The following is a 20,791-nucleotide window of genomic DNA, read 5'->3' as shown; positions in this document are numbered from 1 at the left end:
CATTTCTTATTTCCCACTCTTGAACCCTGTTATAGTTTCATTCTACCTACATTGTTCAGGTTTAGGTCAATGTCATGTCTTACTTCCCACTCTTTGAACCCCGGGAAGTAAGACATGACATTGACCTGAACCTGAACAATGTAAGTGGAATGAAACTATAACAGGGTTCAAAGAGTGGAGATTAAGACATGACATTGACCTTAACCTGAACAATGTAGGTAGAGTGAAACTCTAATAATAAGACATGACATTAAACCTGAACCTGAACAATGTACGTAGAATGAAACTATGACCCGTGCAGTGTGAGTCCCCACGACCTCTGATGTTAGCACCAGACTAAGGTTGCGCCCGGAAGTTATGGCTGCGACTACAAATACCATGTGTGCTTATGGATTGCTGCAGCCACTTCCCTTGTTGCGGCAGGTTCTTTGGCTCTGGTGAGTGCTGCAAAAATTAATGGATGTGGGGATGTGGGTCTGGGTTGCTTGGTGCAGATTTTGTAGAGCTGTTGAAAATTTGTCTTCACGCGCGCCTCCAGGCATGTTTAAAAACAGTGAAATGTGCCACCGACTGCGTTACATTTGGTTGCTGCTGAGTCAAATGACATTTAAATTTAACTTCAAGTTCAAATTTACTGTGTCCACATAACACAAGAAATTGTGTTCCATCCACCAGTTCACTCACTAAAATCTTACATTAAAAACAAGAACAAAAAACCCTAAGAAATTTAATATAACAAAGTACAGGTAACATTAATTAATTGCAAGAGATAATTCTCTTAATTTACAAATTAAAACGAAATGTGTATGTCTAATATGTTAACCATGCACGTGGTTGAGTTCGGACTTTCCAGTTCAAACACTGGGGTCATCCCTCCCGGAGCATTAATACATGTATATAGCAGAGCAAGGCAATTTAGAGTTATTTATTTGTCTTCCTTCAAAAAGCGTGTTACAACTTACAAGCCCCAGAATGTAGCGCCCCCCCCCCAAAAAAAAAAGGTTCTGGCATCTGCTCATGCCTGACATTATTTGTTTATGATTCGCCAGGACCGTGAATTAGAGTCAAGTGTTTTCAACCCCATCAGGATAGCTGCACAGGTTCTCTGTTTTCTGAGTTGTTGTACCGTAGTATGCATGTCATGCATGACGGAAGGACACAAACCAGGCCTGAGCCGGCCCTATGATCGTGCTGGGCCGTGGTGATAAGCATGACATTAATGTGTGCGGCTAGCAACTCAAATTGAAAGACAGAACATGTCTACAGTCTCAGAGAAAAGAATTCAGTTTCCCTAAAAGGACTTTTCAGTGTTCCTACTGACACACTTTTGGGTCCAACCCAACCTGAAAACGGGTTGTCGAGAAAACACGAGGCTGGCTATGTCTTAGTTCATGTCCAGAAAAAGGGACTTCCAAAGGTATGGTTACGCCTATTGTCAGCTGGACACCCACCCCCCCCCCGGTGGGGACACACCTGAACCTGACTCTCGACAGCTGATGCAGCCATAGCCGCCGGTATCCTCATTATACCAAAAGGTGCCGTAACAGCAGGGGCCCCTGGTCAGGGCCCGGCCGGTGGAGGTCGGCATGCTTAGTCCCGGTTCCCCAACCCCTCGCCCATTTGAAATTTTGAAAATGAGTACACAAAATACAGAAGCCACAATTTATCGCCGTAGCCCTCCATACACAAGGTGTACACTTCTCTGCCCCACCCCCTGCAATTCACCCTAATTGCGTACCAGCCGCTGTCACCCTACACTTTAAATCAGGATGGTGCTGGAAAAAAATATAATGGTATTGCCTCAAGACGAGATGTTTGTTTTGCAAGCCTAAGACTGGCCATCAACACAATCGTGCCAAGAATTCTTTTCAAGACAGACAGACAGCTTGCTTCAGGAATCACACCCGTCTGTCCTTGAGAATGTAATTGAGTACTTGCAATCCAAGCCTTCCCCTTGCTATTTCCGATCAGAAAAGTCGGTCATGCATGATGTAACTCCATTTGCCACCATTATTGTTATCACGTACGTTGTATCATTGGTCCTATAAGATGGCCAGGCAGTGCAGACAGTCTTTTCGGATTCACCTGGTTGAGCTGTCTTCGGCGGTGTTTATTTACTACCGACCGTGTCCAACGACGGTGGAGCCACCAAAGAAAAGTGCCGTGCGCATTGGGCCTGCGGGGGTGGTTCACGGCGGACTCAGCACCGCGCCGCACGGCGAGAACATTCTGTGCATTTTCTCCGGCCGCTGGTCATTCCTGCGTGTGAGTTTCCCCTACCTGTATCGCGATCTGAGGAGACACGGCGGTGTATCGGACAAAGTGTACTACATTATGATGCAGTACGATGACCAGACGGATGACAATCTACACGACTTGGTCCTTGCGGCCAATGCCTTGTTGAAAGACGAAGTGTTTCAGTTTCGCTACCTCAACAGTCTCGAGGACAAACGAAACCGCCACCCCGGAGCGTTCGTGGAGTTTTACTACGTCATTTTTGACGAGCTCGTCCGGCATCCTCTCAACAAATACTTCAAGATGGATGATGATATCGTGTACATCCACCCAGGAACGTTCCGGAACATGATTGAGCAACAAGATCCCAATCGATGCTTTATTCATTTCGGCAACATTGTCTCCAACTGGCGCTGTAATTTCATCCACCAAGAGCTTGGAATCTTCGACCGGGAGGTCAACCCAAAGAACCTCCGCTTTGGGTTTTCCCCGCATGCGGAGTGCGGCTGGAAGTCACCCGAATGCGCCTCGCTCGCTCTCAGAGCTTTTTTACACAATTACCGCCGAGACTCGCTGGACAGGTACCTCTTCCCTGGGTTAAAGCTCACGCCGGACCGATCTCGGTTCAGTATCAACTTCATGCTGATGGACATATCCTTGATCGACTTGAAGCGTCTGCTAGAGCTGGGACCAATCGGTGACGATGAAAAGTGGTGGACCCAGCTGTACTCTGCTAACGTCCCGAACCCAAACTGCATAGTTGGATCGGCATTTGTGGTGCACTTCTCCTACTACACAACTTTTGTCGATATGATGAAACTGGATCTCTTGGCCGAGTTTGAGGCCATTGTGCGCAACGAATTTAACGATGTACTTCCCGAACGGCTAAATGCCGTTCTGAAGTTCAGTTGACGTAACTTTGCTTTCAAAGAGGCGGCGTTGCCAGGTGATGCGACTTCGGGGAATGGATATATCACGGTGGGGAGAAAACATGCCCACGCCTTTTTTTATTGTTATTTCTATCTTACTATCAAATTCTTTCAACAGAGGTGATGGGGGGATTTTTAGGGGGGGGCGTAGTGCGTGCCTCACAGGCATAATAGAGTGTAACTGCCCAATCTTTGAATGTCAGCTGAAACTTGAAGGGTTCAGTGTTGTGTTTTCAAGGAGGTACGCAGGTATCTCAATGTTTCTTCAGAGTTTATAGTAACAAATTTGGTGCTTTCCTGATGAAATTTATCCGTTAAGTATAATGGCTTAAAAACAGTCTTTTGCAGGGATTTGCCTGATGTGTCGTTTGCCAGGAAGCTGGAACTTGGCTTGACTGTTATTGTTCGTATGTAGAACATTCAGCCTTGAAATGGAAAGCATAACTCGATAAGGATAGGATTTACCCCTGTTGTAGGGTTAGGTTAAAAAACACAAACAAAGGAAGTGAATGATGATACATAAGCTCATATGATTCAACATTTTTGTGTTGAATGTCTGATAGAAAAATCTTTGTGGAATTAAATTAAGAAAAAGAAATTGCGAAAGGTGTTTGCCATTCCCAGGTATCGGTTACTTAAAAGGTTCTGTCCATCATATGTCATTTATGCATGAGACCTACGTTCCTTTGATGCAACAAAATTACTCAAAATCTTAAAAGAAGACTGTCCACGGATGAAGTTTCCGTTCTGTGAATACTGTACATTCCGGGAAAATTGAATATTCTAGGATTTGGATTTCAGAAGTTCCAAAGTCATGTTTTGAAATGCACCTGAATGAGGAACGTTTTCAAGTTCATGTCGAACACAGCTACGCGATGAACTGATGAATTTTCAGGTGCCTTTCCATTATGTACGTTTTTTGGCTGCGCTGCGTATGCGATGCGTTCGTGCGTTTCACCCGTTGCATGGGCACAAATTGCGTTCGGTCGTCAAAATCGCCCCCGGCCGGGAGCGATTCAAATGGACACGCAACGCTTGGCGCAGGTGTTGACGTGCATATGGAAAGTGGCCTTAAAAGGCTAAGGCCTTTGTCTAAAATGTCAGATGGTTTTCTTATATTCAACGAGAGTATAAATGTGTACCTAGAAAATTCTCGCACGGACCTTTCAAGCCCCAACACCTCCATGACAAATTCCTAACAAGACCACTGCTTGCGGTAATTACCTTTATTTCACACAAGAAACTGTTAGCGAATCCACTTGCAGAGTGACAGAACGTTAGACGAAAGTTGCTAACACTGCATTGTGGGACACATAAACAAAAGTGTAGGCTTAAATATACCTTTTGTAAAGTTCTGTTGTCTGAAAAGTGAGCAATTAACCTCCAAGTTGCGGTGTTTTTTATCGTTGCATTGAGCCTAGGTTTATAATTGGTTGTAGGTTAGAACTGTCACCGTCACGTGTAGATAATAAAGAGACTGGGATACAATTTTCACTTTTTACACGAAGCAAACAAATTATAAGAGTATTTAAGTGGCTACATTGTATTCAAATAAAAAGAAGTTAAAGCATCATTATATCGTGTATCGTATCACTTCAACAACTATTTTTTTCTTCACTGGAGAATATATAATAGCAGTAAATTGAGTTTACAGTTAAAATCATACGTGAGGCAGAAAGTCCACGACGTAGTTATGGATACATGGCATTTTGTCTGAAATTCTACAGTGGTCACGCTACATGTAACCATAGCCATTTAACTGAAATAACCAAGGTCAACAGCTCAAGGTACTTGTTTAGCCGCTGTTATCACGACAGGTCGCCCCTGCATCTTGCTTGTGGGTACAAGTGGGTCTCACCCAGTAACGCGACAGGCATTCAGGCAGATGATTCTCGGTGCCTTTACACGCCAAGCCGGTCATGTGGACTGGACCTTCCCCCTCACCAAAGTAGGCGCCCAGCTTGGCCTCCTTGGCCCCAGTGAACCCCAGCTGCCGACAGACGACCTGGACGTCATCCATGTCCCAGTCACGGTCACAGATTGTTCCCCAGGTGTCGTCAAGGTAGATCTCTACGCGTCCACTCCAGGGATTGGGACCACCGACCAATCGAACGTTGCCTATGTGAGAAATTTAGAAAATATTTCAGAAGAGCAACAACCTTTCTTTTTAGGGAGATTTTTTTCAAATATTTTGAATAGTTGCTTTTGGTGTTGTTGTTGTTTCAATCTGGTTGTTGTCGGAAGAAATCAATCTACTAAAGACTGAATCCGCGCCATATTTCCCGTGTCTAACGACCGTTTGCGGATACACAACGTGGTGTACAAGGAACATGAGGAAAAAGGGCCACTATAAAATTGCCAGGAGTTAAGACTGTCTTCTAATGGATTGAATCTATTTGAAAAGCACTTTCCAAGTATAGTACCACAGTAATAAAGGCTTTATCTCTGAACTGAAAAAAGGCCAAATGTTAATGTAGGGAAGCGTGTCACGGTTTTAGGGGGCACCATGGTTTATTTGGCACGCCACCAAGCCCGTTAAAAATGTATAACAAATTCCCGCGAAGGAAGTGCGGTGGGCGTGCGAGTAATAACTGTAATCCTTTCCAGTGTGGGCACCACAGAGTGAGTATCTTGGGATTAATCTGTTACCATGAAAACTAGCTTCTTGCATTGTAATAGCTGATTTGCTGTCTCTTCACCCTCGCAATCTATGATTCCATAGTGTGTGACCCGACTTGATGATTATTGGGGTCATAGCAGAACGCGGAATGAGTGATTTTGGAGTGAAGATTCACCGTCTTGAATGTAAAAGTTTAACGTGAAGCGTATATGTGATATTGCCATGTTCACTCTACGTTGTACTTCAGCTGTTTGTTTGTGTGGCGACTTGTATGATTTACATTATTAGGTGCTGTCTGGAAGGCCAAGTCCACGGTTGTACACCGGCCTGGCATTCGGGGAATTTGAGGAAATTGGGAAATTGAGAATTTGAGTAATTGGAATTTGAGGAATCCGTGGAATATGGAATTTTCATGTAAAGAATAAAGGATTTCAATCGTAATTAACTGTGATCAAACCTAGATATTTCAACCCTCAAAAGTTGACATGTAAATAAAATTCTGTATATTTTGAGACGGCTAAATTTGGACTCTTTCTGCCCATTTTCCTTGGCCTTGGCGTCCTTAAACTAATATTTTAAGCGGCACTCCTTAATAGATGGCCTGTCATTACATTAACTTTGGTTCGTTCACTGGCTTTTTATAAATAACGAAGATGGAGTGACAGAGCACTGGTCGAAAATTTGTAAAGACCGAATAAACTAACCTCTGAAGTCCTCCAAGGGAGTGCATCCAACCAGCACGTCTTCAGAGAGTCTCGCCTCAAGGTGAAACAGGACGTACTTCTCAAGTTCCGGGTTTTTGCCCTTACTGAATGTGGCACAGAGGTACCGCGCCTTGCCGCTGATCAGATCCTTTTCCACTTTGTACGTGATGTTCGCAATGACAAAGTTTGTCGAGGTATTTCCTCGCATCATCAGGCTCTGGGACTGCTGGTCTTCCGTCAGGACGTTGTCCATCAGGGTGCCTGGCAGCTTAACGGACCCGTCCTCGTGACTACTCAACCACATTGCTGTCTGCCAAAGGCCACGCCCAACGATGCTTATGGTCTCGTTGGTGTTTGCGTAGGTTAGGCCTACTTTCAGGTTGACGGTGAGAAAGTTTTCTTCTCTGCCTCCCTGAGAGGATTGGTCTCCAGAAAGCATTGGTGTCACACTGGTCTCGGTTATATCTAGTGTACAAAAGGAGATACACGATAAGTTCATTGTATAAATTAATCATCTATGTCGAGGCGGACCAAGTAGGGCACCCTCCCCACCAAAAAGAGTATTTTTTTAATAATGAGATATTACTTGTTTTACTTCATTTCTCATTCTGCAAAAGCCCCAATATACACAACCGGATATACCTCATGGAAGCATTGGCGTAACATTTTCTCCGGGCACTATCTACAGAGTAGAGGGGAACGCATGTATTAATTAGTTCCTGATTAATCAATACTATACACGTCAGGACGAACGGCATTACTGAACAGCGATAAAAATCGACAATTTATTGGTCTGGTTTGATTGCTGCGCGGTGAGCCTCCAGACAGCAGTGGTGTCACACCGTTCACTGTAACATCTAAAGTGCCACAGGATTTAATAATCAACCAATCTCGCACAATCGCTACAAGGGCGGATCGGGGGGAGACTATGCCCCCTCCCAAAAAAGAGCTTTTTAAAAATGGTTTTCGAATCATTCGCCCCCCCCAAAAAAAGCAAGTTTTGCTTCTAAAAATTTGTTTCTGGATTTGTACTCTCAAATGCACACAAGCGGAGAAATTGAACGGTTTAATTTCGTCATCATACGATTTCGATTGTTTTCCAATCGAATTCATAATCGATTGAACAAAGATTTTAATTCTTGCATGACGTACAAGATCATCAGGCCAGACAATTCCTGTTGAACTAACGAAATCGATTGGACGAATGCCGGAAAAGATCATTGATCATTTAGAACGACAAATGACTACATTCGTCGAATTTGCGTGTTCTAGTCTTCTTGGGACGAAGTTGAAGTTAACCGAGTATGAAGTTGACCAAAACAACCTGAAAATGTGCTTTATGCAGGGAGATCTGGTTTAAGGCAAGTGTTAAACAAAGTAAAACTTTTTAGAAATAGTGCAAATTGTCCAACTTACTTGCAACGTTTAACTTACTTTAAATGAGCTGTTACAAACGCAATTGGTCAGAGCATGTGATTCGCATCCGATCCGACTACTCCCCGCTATTAACAAACAAGGCCTTAACAAAGAAATGCCCCTGTTCGGAACGTAGACAAAACATATTATGGTATGACCTGACCGACAACGTGCTGAAATGAACTTTTGTCCTTAAATAACAGAACCGTCAAGGCTAAAACTTTGGATAGTAATAAACCTTTCAAAACTGATCCGTGCCAAGGAAAGAATCTTAACGAAAAGAAAAAAAATACCCTCTTGAGATTCGAACCAAGACATCCACAATACTTAATTCTTTTCCTTACTCACTACACTACGCAAGCCCAGCTCAACCACACTCTGTCATCCACAAAACGACGTTTAATCTTCTACGTTTTTATAATACCATAATCTATAATACCATATAATACCATAATCTACTTCGGTTCTGTACCGAAAAGGGTATTGTTGTATAAAAGCGTCGTTTGTTTGCAGCGAGTATAGTCAGACCAGGTATAAAGCAATTGTGGCCAGACAGACAAATCACACATTAAGAAAATGGCTCTTCTTTGGCGACAAAGAATTATTGGCTACATTGCCTTCAACGCCTTGAACAATTTGATGGTAAAAGTGATACACTGAGGTCTAAAAGTGGCAGGATAAGTGGTAGAACTTACCGTATTGGCATACTCTGCAGCACTTGCCAGGAAGAGAAATTGGCTTGCTGCATGTCAGTGGTAGGCACGAGTAAAAGTAGCAGCGCAAAACAGAGTTGTCGCACGTGCAAGACGAACAAACGGTGTGCGAGAAGGTTTCCCCGTGAAGATACCACTGGCCGGTATTGTCTCTACAAGGCAACTTCGCGGGCGGGACTATTGTGAGGGGAAAAATTGGAAATTTAACTGTCAATATTAATATGCCCAGTGTATTAATATTAAACAACTTGAGTTCGGACCTCTAATAACTTGTAGGAAATACCTTTTTTTCCTATGCTGCTGAAAGCCGGCTCGTACTCGGCGCAAAAGTGAACACAAACGCAAAATTGTGACGTCAGATCAAATATTCCCGTTTCGAATTCGTAAAAGTTGAACACATTTGACCTTAGTGAAAGGTTGCTGCAGAGTTTTTATGAAGTCAAATTGCTTGGCTTTCGCGTTCATCTAAAGTGTGAACCGGCCTTTAATTCGGAGTATGAAGATGGATGGTTCACATTATCAGAAACACAAGTTATCTGTAATATCAACCTGATTTATCAAACCCAATGTTTTAACGATTCATTGTAACCCGTTAACAATTACACCCAATCAAAGATGACTCGTAATAGCTCACACTTCTTCAAAAGTCTTTATTTCGAAACAATTTGTCGACGCCAAGGGAGCATTATGCATGGAGACGTCAAGCCGAATCTTGAACCTTGCGCAAATTTATTGTGCTCCTTTCTGAGTTGATTACCCTCTGAAGGATGTTATTCAAAGGCAAATAAAATCAGGATGTGGAACAATCAATTTGTGCAAGGTTCAAGATTGCGCTCAAAAGGGAGTTGGGTAAGATGAGGTTTATGCATTGTACCTGGATTCAAGGCCAAAGCATTGTTGAAATTTGAAATTTGGAAGAGATCAAAAACGCCAACCTCTGCAACCCTCCAGGGGAGTGCATCCAATCAACACATTTTCCCTGGGTCGACCCCTCGCCGCAAAGTGAAACCTCCGGAACGACCTCTGTAGTTCCGGCTTATCCCTCTTGTTGAACTTCACACAGACGTATTGCGCCTCGTCACATTTGAGATCCGACATGTCCACGTAGTACCTGATGTCGCTAAAGAAGAAACTGGTCGATACCGCATCTCGTTCCAGCAGGTCCTGAGACTGATGGTCTTCCGTCAGGACGTTGTCAGCCAGAGTGCCCGGCAGTTCAACGGACCCATCCTCTTGACTACTCAGCCACATTGCTGTCTGCCAAAGGCCTTGTCTTGCTATGTTTGTGGTCTTGGTATTTGCGTACGTCGCTGTCAGGTTGACGATGAGAAAGTTTTCTTCTCTGCCTTCCTGGATGGATCCATCTCCGGACAACATTAGTGTCACACTGTTCACACTCACATCTATAGGGTGCAAAAGGAAATTCACGATTAGCTAAATACTGATCAACACAATGAGATCGCTCCAACCAAGTCGGACATTTGTTATTGGAGTTTGTGGCCCAGTTCCGGTCAGAATGGCCCATCTACGATACTGCAAACACGGTGGTGTTACATTGACACCCTTGGTATCCAACGTTAAAAACACCGGCCTGTTTTGCCTATACGGTCCAGATACTTATGTGGCACAGACTTGTGGTGCAAACGTTTTGGTATAACAGTTGACTTGTTTGTGCAAGAGTCATCTGCAGGTTCAAGGTAACTTTCGACAAGGTATATTGTCAACATGGAGTATTTATTGAACAAAGCATTGCTGAAATTCGTGAAGCGATTTGTAAAGAACAAAAGCACTAACCTCTACGGTTCTCCAGGAGAGTGCATCCAATCAGCACGTCTTCGGTAGGTCTCGCCTCAAAGTGAAACTCGAGGTACGACTTCTCAAATTCCGGGTTTTCGCCCTTGCTGAATTTGGCGCAGAGATACTGCGCCTTGCCGTCGGTCAGATCCGTCATGTCTACTGGGTACCTGATGTTCTCGATGAAGAAGTTTGTCGAGGTACGTCCTCGTTTCAGCAGGCTCTGGGACTGCTGGCCTTCCGTCAGGACGTTGTCCACCAGGGTGCCTGGCAGCTTGACGGACCCGTCCTCTTGACTACTCAACCACATTGCTGTCTGCCAAAGGCCTTGTCCCACTATGTTCGTGGTCTCGTTGGTGTTTGCGTAGGTTACTTTCAGGTTGACGGTGAAAAAGTTTTCTTCTCTGCCTGCCTGAGAGGATAGAACTCCAGAAAGCATTGGTGTCACACTGGTCACGGTTACATCTAGTGTACAAAAGGAGATTCACGATAAGTTCATTGTATAAATTAATCATCATCTATGTCGAAGCGGACCAAGTAGGGCACCCTCCCCACCAAAAAAACAATTTTTTTTAATAATGAGATATTACTTGTTTTACTTCTTTTTTGATCTGCAAAAGCCCCAATATATACAACGGGATATACCTCACGGAAGCATTGGCGTAACATTACCTCTGGGCACTATCTACAGAGTAGAGGGGAACGCATGTATTAATTAGTTCCTGATTACCCCTAACACTCCTCAGTCCTCCAACAGGTGAAGGATTAAGGAGTGTTGGGGTTAATCAATACTATGCACGTCAGGACGAACGGCATTACTGAACAGCGATAAAAAATTGACAATTTATTGGTCTGGTTTGATTGCTGCACGGTGAGTCTTGGAATCTGAACTCGCGTTTGACGCCAACAGATTCTCATTTTAAAAAGTGGTTGCTTTTCCCAACAGAAAAAAAAAGTCGAGAGTGATCCAAAGAGGGTTCCACTTTAAAAAAGAGATTGGACTGGGTTACAAGGCTCTCAGACACAGCTTTTCCCCTGCTTATTGATTCCAGAGAAACTTGAGAGACAGTTATCTCGCCTGGAATGCACCGCTTCCGAGAGGAAAGTTAGTGTAAGGGGTTTGACAATGGGTTCGAACAAGACACTCACCACCACAACCGCCACGCTTCGCAAAAGTTGACTTTCCCCTGAAATTTGTTCAATCGATCCGATTACCCTACACCATAAAAACCAGGGTAAGGAAGAGTATTAACCCTGACAGTCCTCAGTCCTCCAACAGGTGAAGGATTGAGGACTGTTAGGGTTAAGACCCTGGGACGCGGTTATGAATTTTTCCTTACACGGTCTCTGGACCGGCCTCGCCAGATGAGTCCGTATCATTTCTCAGGGTTGCAGAGCCCTGAGTCCGTCCTAAAGGTAAATAAATGCTTCAGTGGTTGTCCCCTAGCCTCTACAGCTCTTAAAAACCACGAAAAGTACATCACAGTACTGTGGGGGGGCGTAATTCCAGACTATCCCGATTTGGGAGGGGGCCTCGCCACGCGCCAGCCAAGCCACCCTACCACCACAACACCCCCCAACCAAAATAACACTTCAGAGACAGCCGAAGGAGGCCTCTGACAAGTTCCAGACAGCTGTCACTGATAAAAAACATTCCACTGTCTGCCCCCGGCACCGTTTTGTAAACAGTCCATTAGATTGTATACAAGGGGCCACTTAGCACAAGTCTTATGGGAGTTGGCTGGAGGCTGGCTGGACTTTTTTATTTTTTCTGGCTAGGGGAGGCCCTGGCTGTAAACCAGGTTCTTCAGCGTGTACAGGGCAGGATATGATAAATAGTCGTTGCATTTGGACGAAAAAAAAAATTACACGTTAATTAGCTCAAATGGACTCGCCAAAAGAGGCCGCTCACTCTTCCCAGGACATGACTGAAAAAACGGCCCATCATTTCGTCAGGGGGATCACTATTCGCCTGGGTGGACTATACTTATTTTTTCGTAATTTCGTCAATAATCCGCTCCGGCGAAAAACAATCTGCCCGGGCGAAATACTAATTCGCCCGGCCGGGCGAAGTGAGCGACAGAGTCACGTCCTCAATACGCTTCTGTTCTGCTGACACTTATGAGTAAAAGTGACAACTTACTGAATGGGCATTCTTGGCAGCACCGATCAGGAGGATGAACTGGTTTGCTGCATGTTGGTGGGTGACAGGATTGCATCAAGCAAAGCAAAGTAGAATTCTGGCACGTGCAAGACGAACAAGGGCAAGGCGAGTAGGTTTCACCGTGATAAGAAATTCTGCGGTTGTTGTCTATGCACGGTAGTCTTTTCGGCCAGCCCTCTGTCAAAAGAAAGCAAAGTGAAAAAAAAGATGCTTGATTACTTTCCTCGTGCTCATTTGGATAAGCCAGACTGCATTTGATTTGACACTCACGTGACTCTCAACGTTTTCTCGGGCCCAGCCTAACCGACCCGTTGAGCCAGGGGCTTGAGCAGTATCCTACAACGCGACACGAAAACATGGTGGCTTAGACAGATAACGTTGACAACAAATCAGAAAAACCGTTTCATGTCGGGGCATAGTTGGTTCCAGTCAAGTGAATTATGTAAAATAAATGCCAGACATGTGTAAGTAGATGTCGTTTGCTTTTGACAATCAAATTATTACTTCATATTACGCATGCTCGCCTAAACCTATGACGACATTATGCAGGTAAGCGCAAGTGTAAAAAAAATGAATGCACTCGTCGCAGACAGTAAAACGCTAGGCATATTCTCAACGTGTTACCCCACCATGTTGTTCTCCTGATATGAAGGTAAAAATTGCCAAATTGTATACAACAGTAATAGAAAATGTTATTTTTACCCATACTTTTTACCCAGTGACAGGCGCGGTTTTAAAGCTATGGGGGCTAGACCCTTCGGACGTGACTTCACCTTTTAACTTTCGCTAGAGCTTTTTCCTTTTTTGCATTTATTCGGGGGGTGAAGCTAAACATTTCTAGGGGGGGCCTAAATTCCCCTAGCGCCCCCCCCCCTTCCATGCCTTTCCCAGTGTTATATCTTTTTGCCTAACACGCGATTCACACGGGACCCATTGTTGGGCAAAAGCAGTTTTACAGTGTACAGCACTTTGAAACTAAACACCATTAACTTCATATTATTTTTTTTTTCTCTCTCTCTCTTTAGCCTCCCTCCAGAACACGCAAATACACGACACGAAGGCTCTCTTGCGTCGTGCCATCGGGTCGCACCGTCGCCTTCTTGCCATTACGTGTGTACACTCGCGTCGCGTCGTGTAGTTACGTCGCCTGGAGGGAGGCTGAAGAGAGAGAAAAATGTTTGTCGAAAATAGTACACCATAACCTTTTGAGAATTCCCTCGGGTGAGTTGCATAGATTCTGAAATTAAGAGCCGTGGCGGTATACATCGTTTGGGACAGTGCGCTCTGTCCTTTCCTTCCTTTCCTTATCGAATGCTGCAAACTTATTGGGTTGTCAGAGGCGTTGCGACCAGGGGTGTGAAGCTGCGGCACCCCCAAATAATTCAATCCAGTCGGCAAACAGAGTTTTCAGTCGGCAAATGAATCCAAGATTGGTACATAGGTCTAAACTGTAAGAAGTTGGCCGTCGGCATTTCTCGTGAAGCAAGAAATGTATAGCGCATCACGGATTTCCATTTTCCAAACTTTCTGAATTCTACACGTCATGAGGTTGGTGAACAAGTAACAAGTGGGCAAATTGACTTTGGCACCCCTCAAAGAAAATGCTGTTGCTACGTCCCCTGCTGGTTGTGCAAGTCATTCTTGTATTGAAATGTTATGTCAATGAAAGTATTTTTAAGATTTGAAAAACTACCGTACCACTTCTGCTCCAACTTCCAGTGAAATCTTGTTTGCACTGTTGCAACCATGTGGCGTAACTACAAGGGTTACGTGCCCTCCAGTCGATGCACGTTAACCCCCCCCCCGACGGCCCCTCCCCCATTTGAAATTTGTGAATAAACTCCGTTGAGTTTATATATAGCTATGCAGCTACACCTTGTTTTCTTCGAGGTGCCCCCTTGAAAAATAAGTGAACCCAAGGTGTCCCCCGAACATTTAGCCCTATTAGCCACCGGTTGTAACACGTGGGAATATTCTGCATGAAAACACGTCCAGTTGAATATTCAAGAATACTCGATGGCATAACAAAAATCACATCATATAACTAAGAATAGCTCTTCGGTTTGTTTCTTGAACATTCGGGATATGCTCTTTCTACCTCACGTCGAACTTTTGCCTATACCAGTGGCTAAAAATACTATATATACAGCTGTCAATCAGTTCAACGCAAAAGAGTTTTTAGTGATTGATTGTTAATCAAAACACGCAGGCAATTAGGATAGCGGTCACGAGGCAGCCATTGTCCGCCTTCCGCCTTGGGAACTCAGACCATCTCGTCACTCACAGTCCCTCATCGATGCATCCGGCGCGGCGGGGCAGATGTTCACTGTGTCCTCATTGCCAGTCCTTATATGCACAAACGACACGTTGCCCGAGCTATTACAGACTACTACAGACCCAGAAGAAAGTGGATGGCTGACCTTAAATTTAATTGTAATGCCGCATATTGTATCTGAACCACATACGAATCTGAATATGTGTTCCTCAACAAACTTCACTGAAAAAGAGAAGGTTTATTATAATGCTGTGGTGCCAAAATCTTGACTAGTTTTCATTCAACCAATTAACGAAAGCTGCTCACTTTGTACATCCAGGCAGTGTAAGCTATGACATCAAACTAATACTAGAAGGGGCACTTGGATTGAACGTTCGTGAGCCTGAACTTGTCACGTCAAGGATGAACTTTTTACTTTAATATTTTCATGGTGATGGTAAATACTGAGTGAATCCATTCTTTGCGCTGGAAGCACATCACATAAAGACCAACTGAAATGCATAAATTTAAATTCAACGTATAAGAACATGCTCCTAGCTCACATAGATTAGGAAATTGGTTACGTCATTATGCATCTGCACATAAAAGCTAGAATTGGAAAGTGATGGCCGAGACACAGTCCCTGGGGCTAATTAACAGGCAAGGAAGAACAGGCAAGGAAGGAAATACTTCTCGGACCTCGGATCGACTGGCCAGCCGGTAGTCGAGTAGTTAAGACGTCTGCACGAGTGAGCAGCAGGTTGTGGGTTCGAGTCCAAACTGAGTGAGCTTGTGAATTTTTTACACAAGCTCTCGGACAAGCACTGAGTATGCAATATTTATAAATATAACCGTCGAGAAAGGGCAAAACCTGTGTTATAATTAAAAAGGAAGAAAACAGTGACTTTCCAATTCATTTGACCGCGAGTAATTCCTGATTGACTCTAGGCTGTAGCAAGTGATCTTAAGGGAGCTATTTCAAACTAAAATTGCATGAATTTGAAAAGGTCCATCAAGGCTATTTCGCAAAAATAGAATAACAACGAAGGTAACAGACAACGACCGAAGTTCCTGTGGTCACAATGTTCACACCGAGAACCGCCACGGTGTTTGGATTATGTCTTTTATGCTGAAAACAAACTGACTGGTTGTGAACAAGATGTCGAATAGCTCTGTGGATATCATTATTCTATATACTATGAAGTATCAATCATGACTTACCGTATTGACTGGAACTTGAATAACTTGACTCGAAGTCTTCATCACTAGACTGGCTCATAGCACTCAGAGTGCAGAAAACAACCACAAACACCACCAACCGAACTACTCGGTCCCCAATAAGGCGCTGCATACTCGGCTATGGAATTCGTCTGAGAGTCTGCAAGGAGACTCCAAGTCTTGCAAGCTTCCAAAACTTTGAAAGTGCGTGTTGTGGGAGTACCTTCGTTCCCTTGGTCTTTAAATAGCCCAGCGCGGTAAACAGCCCGATCATAATCATGAGTCAAGTTGGGTTGGCCCAAGAGCTCCCTTGGGTGTCGCAAGGGCCCACGTTCATACGTCGAATGTGATCACGTGACCCCAAAACTCATGACATAAGTAATGCTTATGATATCCCAGGGCTTTACCCCACTGTTCGTGGAATCAGAACAACGAAATTGCCATGAAAATAAGCATTCAGAATGGGACTAAGGCCAAATTTGCTTCTTATTGTCAATAGTGACTTTTCTTTGACACTAATGAGTTCCAGGAAACATTAATTATTTGGGCAATACTAGTGATTTCGCGTTCCGTTTTTTGAGGGAAAAAAAGGAAAATACAATTCGCTCGCGAATCAAGACATCTATGTTTCCATGTTTCATAGTGAGTTCTAGTTTTAGTTAATTTTCCTGGGCATACAGTGGCGTAACCGTGACTAGGGCTACATGTCCAGGAGGCACACAATATTTTTTCAAGGGGGCACCAAAAGACAATGAGGTTGTTCATGGATTTCAAATGGGGGAAACCTGGAGGCACGGGCATTCGTAGTTACGCCACTGCATTTTAGAAAATCTCGCCATCTGTTGAATTACATCAACACATGTTCGATTTCATGTACATTAAATATTTACGGTCTGGTTAACAGTGGGGTAGTCTGGCTCCACTCGACGTGTATAAATCATAAGTCCGGTAGACAGCATGTCCGACGACGCAAGCAGGATGTATGTGACGTTATGTCTATGTAGGAAGCAGAGCACACTTACCTGCTTGTTGGAAAAGTAACCGTCAAAAGTTATGCTATTAGGTGGCAAGAAATATTTTTAAAAAGATGTCAAGAAAAATCACGGAAAGGTGTCAGAATCGTGGAAAATCAGAGAAGAAAAACATTTATACATCAAAGACGTATCTGAACATTAACAAAAGTATCCTAAAATTCACAAAAAAGGGTTATTTTTAGTTTTCGTATATAGGCCTAGTATTGTTTTTTTAAATTTTAATGTTTTATGTCGATGTGATATGACTTGTTTATTGTTTGTTAACCATAAATGCTCCTTATGAACAGAAGTGTTTCCTACAATAAGTGTCTTCACTTGAATAATCACACACGTTATTGTCACAATGTTGCTTGTGCTAGTCTGTTTCACTTTTACTATAAACATGAATCAATGGCTATACAAACAATGGCTACATGCGTTGTTCGTCACGCACAAGGGTTTACCCACTGCTAGCAGAGGGAAAGGTTTTCTCTGTTTTCTCCGAATGACGCCATCTACATTCAGAATTCGCATCTTGGTGTCACAGTGAACACAGAGAGAAAAAAGCCCTTTTAAGGTTGTTATAGTTGAACTCTGAAGACAAATGACACTATACGTTCAATTTGGACGCTTCCCCTGTTTATCTGAACAGATAAAATCAGAGAAAACATGTTTTCCTTATAGGTGCTCTTTAATCATTCAATTAACGAATTAATGTTCTCCCAGATTTCGGCATATGCACAGGCACACGTACAAACCGAGTGGAAGGGTGGAACGTATGCGTATGCTACGTTCAGGTACGAACAGATGCGATAAAACATATCAGATCCAGAAAAGGTCGGCAGGTTTCCAACTTGAAATATTGCCAAGTTTCCGTGAACTATAATTTATAATAAGTTTCAATTATTTCATTTCGACAATCTTCATTTCGAAGAAACCTCAGTGACGTTTGACCCTTCGTTGGCAAAGCCAGCCTCCGGGTGGTACAGACAAACAAGACAGCTGTGATAAATATCCCCACTTCAAAAATCAGGAAAATAACAAGTCGATGACGAAGATATTTCTTTCCATAAAAAATCACCCCTCAAAACAGGCCCATCGCTATTTTGAAAAAGGATGCCTACACACGAGCGCAAAATAAAGCAATTTGGAGGGCCTCGTTTGGTCTGATACTTTCAGAAATACAAGCTGGCAGTCCTGCCCCTGGCTTTCAGGCCTATTTACTGGCCTGCAACCTTAGTCCCCCCCGCCCCGCTACACCGCTGTGACCCTTACTGGTTGCCCGCTCCGGCCAAAAGACAAAGCCGAAGTTAGGCCGTGTCCAAATTACATTTTACTTGGCTGCGGCTAGAAATTACTCATGAGCCAGCGGTTCGCTCAACTGGCCATCCTCGTATTCAGGGGTAACTTTATTTCCCACTTTCTTTCCAGTAACTTGGTTGCTATCAGTAATTCATCTGTAAACGCTGAAGTCTCGTATTAATTCATGATGATGTTATGGGCCATTCCTTTTCATTTCATCATTTTCTCGAGCATGAGCATGCAAAGCTCTATGTTTTTGTGGACCCCCTCTCCAGCTGTGAAGTGCTCACTGGAAAAAGAAAAACGAAGCTGATATGCAAAGATGGTATTTCTGCATCTGGATATCATCATTATTCTAATTTTTTGTACACCCTGACGGCTGCTATCACTACTCAGACGTGTTGCTTACTGGCAATTAACACTTTTGTGAGTGATTCTAGTTCAAAGATAAAAGTAGTAAATATCTAAGACACACTATTGGGGCTATACGGCAGATGAACGGTTTAGCTACTCGATAGAAAGTGCATAATAAAACTTGCCACAAGGAATAACTCAGGGGCAATTCCGTATGGGAAATGAGAAAAATGGCTAATTTTAAAGTTGTTCAAATAGAAATTAAATTGACTGAGCTTTGCTTATAAATGTACACTTGGCATGGAGCAAAAAACCTTTTTTGAAAATAATGTTTGGTTTCCTGGAAAATCGAATTTGAAATTTGATATTCTTTTTGGCTTATATAAAGGACCCCTGACGCTAAATACTATACAATGTCCCAAATCCTAAATGCTTAACTAATCCCTCTGAATAGTGTATAATTGCAATGGTTTGGAGCCATACATGCTTGTGTCAGAGGCACTTCCTTCCTCTGGATATGGTACATGTACTTGGGAGAGAAAACTACAAAATTTGGGTTGGATTAGCTGTAATTCCGTTACAAAAAAGTTACAGAAGTTTTTCTCCTGGCCTCATTTCTTTCAGAATTATTCCACCATTGCAAATTCTCTTCCTTAATCTGCCTACTAATAACCTCAAACATTTTCAAAAATAAATATTTACTCCTATGGAAACATTGGTAACAGAATTACATGGTAACGGAATTACATGGGGGAGCGGAATTACATTGCAGAATCATGTATGTCTTGAGGCTGTGTTTGGTCAAAGAGGGCAGCAATCACAATTATGTTTCTTTGTTTTACATGTACCACTAGAAGGCAGCAATTTATGACTTATTTGGATATGCACGTGGTAACCTCCCTCCATACATTGCACATGCATCTACAAGACTACAAATTGGGTGAGTATTCTATTCATTAAAATCCCCAGGAGCAGTTTCTTTTCACAATGGTAATCTCAATAAGTGATTACTTAAAAAGTACTTGCATCAATGATCATACTCATTACAAAATGCATTCTTTTGCACTTTTACTGAAGCATACTTAACATACTGCACACACATAGGCTTACTTGCAGTGTACATGTATGACTTGTGCTGCACTGATGTACTCGAACAAGCTGGTACACATAATTATAGTTTATTTCAGCATTATCTTATTTGATGTTATTATATGTATTCTAGTCTAAAGAGCTTATTATGCTATGAAGGCAACCAGGTGTAATAATTATGTAAACAGATTTTGTTGTTGACTATTTAGGCCTATGTTTGAAAAAGTACCACATAAAAAAGTTCGAGGTACTTGTAATTATACATGTGAATATAATGAGCCCAAGGTAATTACTTAAAATTATTTTTGAAATCCTATATAAAGAGGGCTCTTTAAAATAATTATTATTCATGTCAGCCTTTTTGAAGGGGAGTATATAAATGTACATGCATAGGCTATGTGCTCAATCTACAAGTAAACAGGGAGCGTATAAAGCAGGACCCTGACAAAGTTGAACAGGTGAGGGAGAAGGACAGAAACAGAAAGTCTGCTAAAAGTGCAAGAATGGCTCCGTGTGAAAAGCTTGTGCAGAAAGAGAAAAATCGAAAAGCTATGGCAATACATTGTGCTAAGAAAAAGGTGATGTCTTCACCTCCTGCAAAATGTGCACGTACTCCAGGTCAAATTCAATTATTTGAATTATGAATTTAGTGCATGTTCCATTCGGGTCACCTCAAGCCTTGGGAAAAGTCAAGCGGAAGGTGAAGGTTTTGCCACATTCTAACAGGAAAAGAAAAGCAGTGGTTGAAGCACTCGTTGCTGATGTGGGGCTGTCTTCCAAGACCATAAAAATGCCAAGAACTGATGATGGTGAGAATAGTGCTGGAAACCGTAGCATTAGTGATGAGACAAAGAAAAAAGTAATTGATTTCTATTTGACAATATCATGGATGTGTCCTGGACAGAAAGACACATACATAATTCGAGCACCTGGAAAAGAAAAACAGACTGTACAGAAGCATTATATGCTCACTACACTCAAAGAAG

The 20,791-nt window shown here is 42.9% G+C and overlaps 2 protein-coding genes across 3 annotated transcripts; one reads left to right on the top strand and one right to left on the bottom strand.

The window, feature by feature from the left end:
- The first annotated feature begins 2,049 nt into the window (after positions 1 to 2,049).
- Positions 2,050 to 4,029, top strand: LOC147798367 (uncharacterized). The gene has a single exon (XM_087139971.1). It carries the CDS (start codon positions 2,050 to 2,052, stop codon positions 3,145 to 3,147), a length of 1,098 nt encoding a protein of 365 aa, XP_086996097.1. The 3' UTR covers positions 3,148 to 4,029.
- Positions 4,030 to 4,375: 346 nt separating this feature from the next.
- LOC110990135 (uncharacterized) lies at positions 4,376 to 16,290 on the bottom strand. 2 transcript variants are annotated; one of them, XM_022254986.2, is made up of 7 exons: positions 16,051 to 16,290; positions 12,555 to 12,752; positions 10,412 to 10,876; positions 9,553 to 10,020; positions 8,600 to 8,794; positions 6,489 to 6,953; positions 4,376 to 5,282 (listed from the first exon to the last, which is right to left on the bottom strand). In XM_022254986.2, the coding sequence occupies exons 1-7, from the start codon at positions 16,178 to 16,180 to the stop codon at positions 4,960 to 4,962; spliced, it is 2,244 nt and encodes a 747-aa protein (XP_022110678.2). In that variant the 5' UTR covers positions 16,181 to 16,290; the 3' UTR covers positions 4,376 to 4,959. The 2 variants fall into 2 exon arrangements, with proteins under 2 accessions (XP_022110678.2, XP_086996394.1); XM_087140268.1 differs by lacking the exon at positions 16,051 to 16,290 and adding an exon at positions 14,779 to 14,914.
- Between the last annotated feature and the right edge of the window lie 4,501 nt (positions 16,291 to 20,791).

This window comes from Acanthaster planci, linkage group LG08 (genome assembly GCF_054643075.1).
Source record: "Acanthaster planci isolate LZ-2023a linkage group LG08, COTS_SCS, whole genome shotgun sequence".
Taxonomy (NCBI): domain Eukaryota; kingdom Metazoa; phylum Echinodermata; class Asteroidea; order Valvatida; family Acanthasteridae; genus Acanthaster; species Acanthaster planci.
This window is presented reverse-complemented; position numbering and strand designations above follow the sequence as displayed.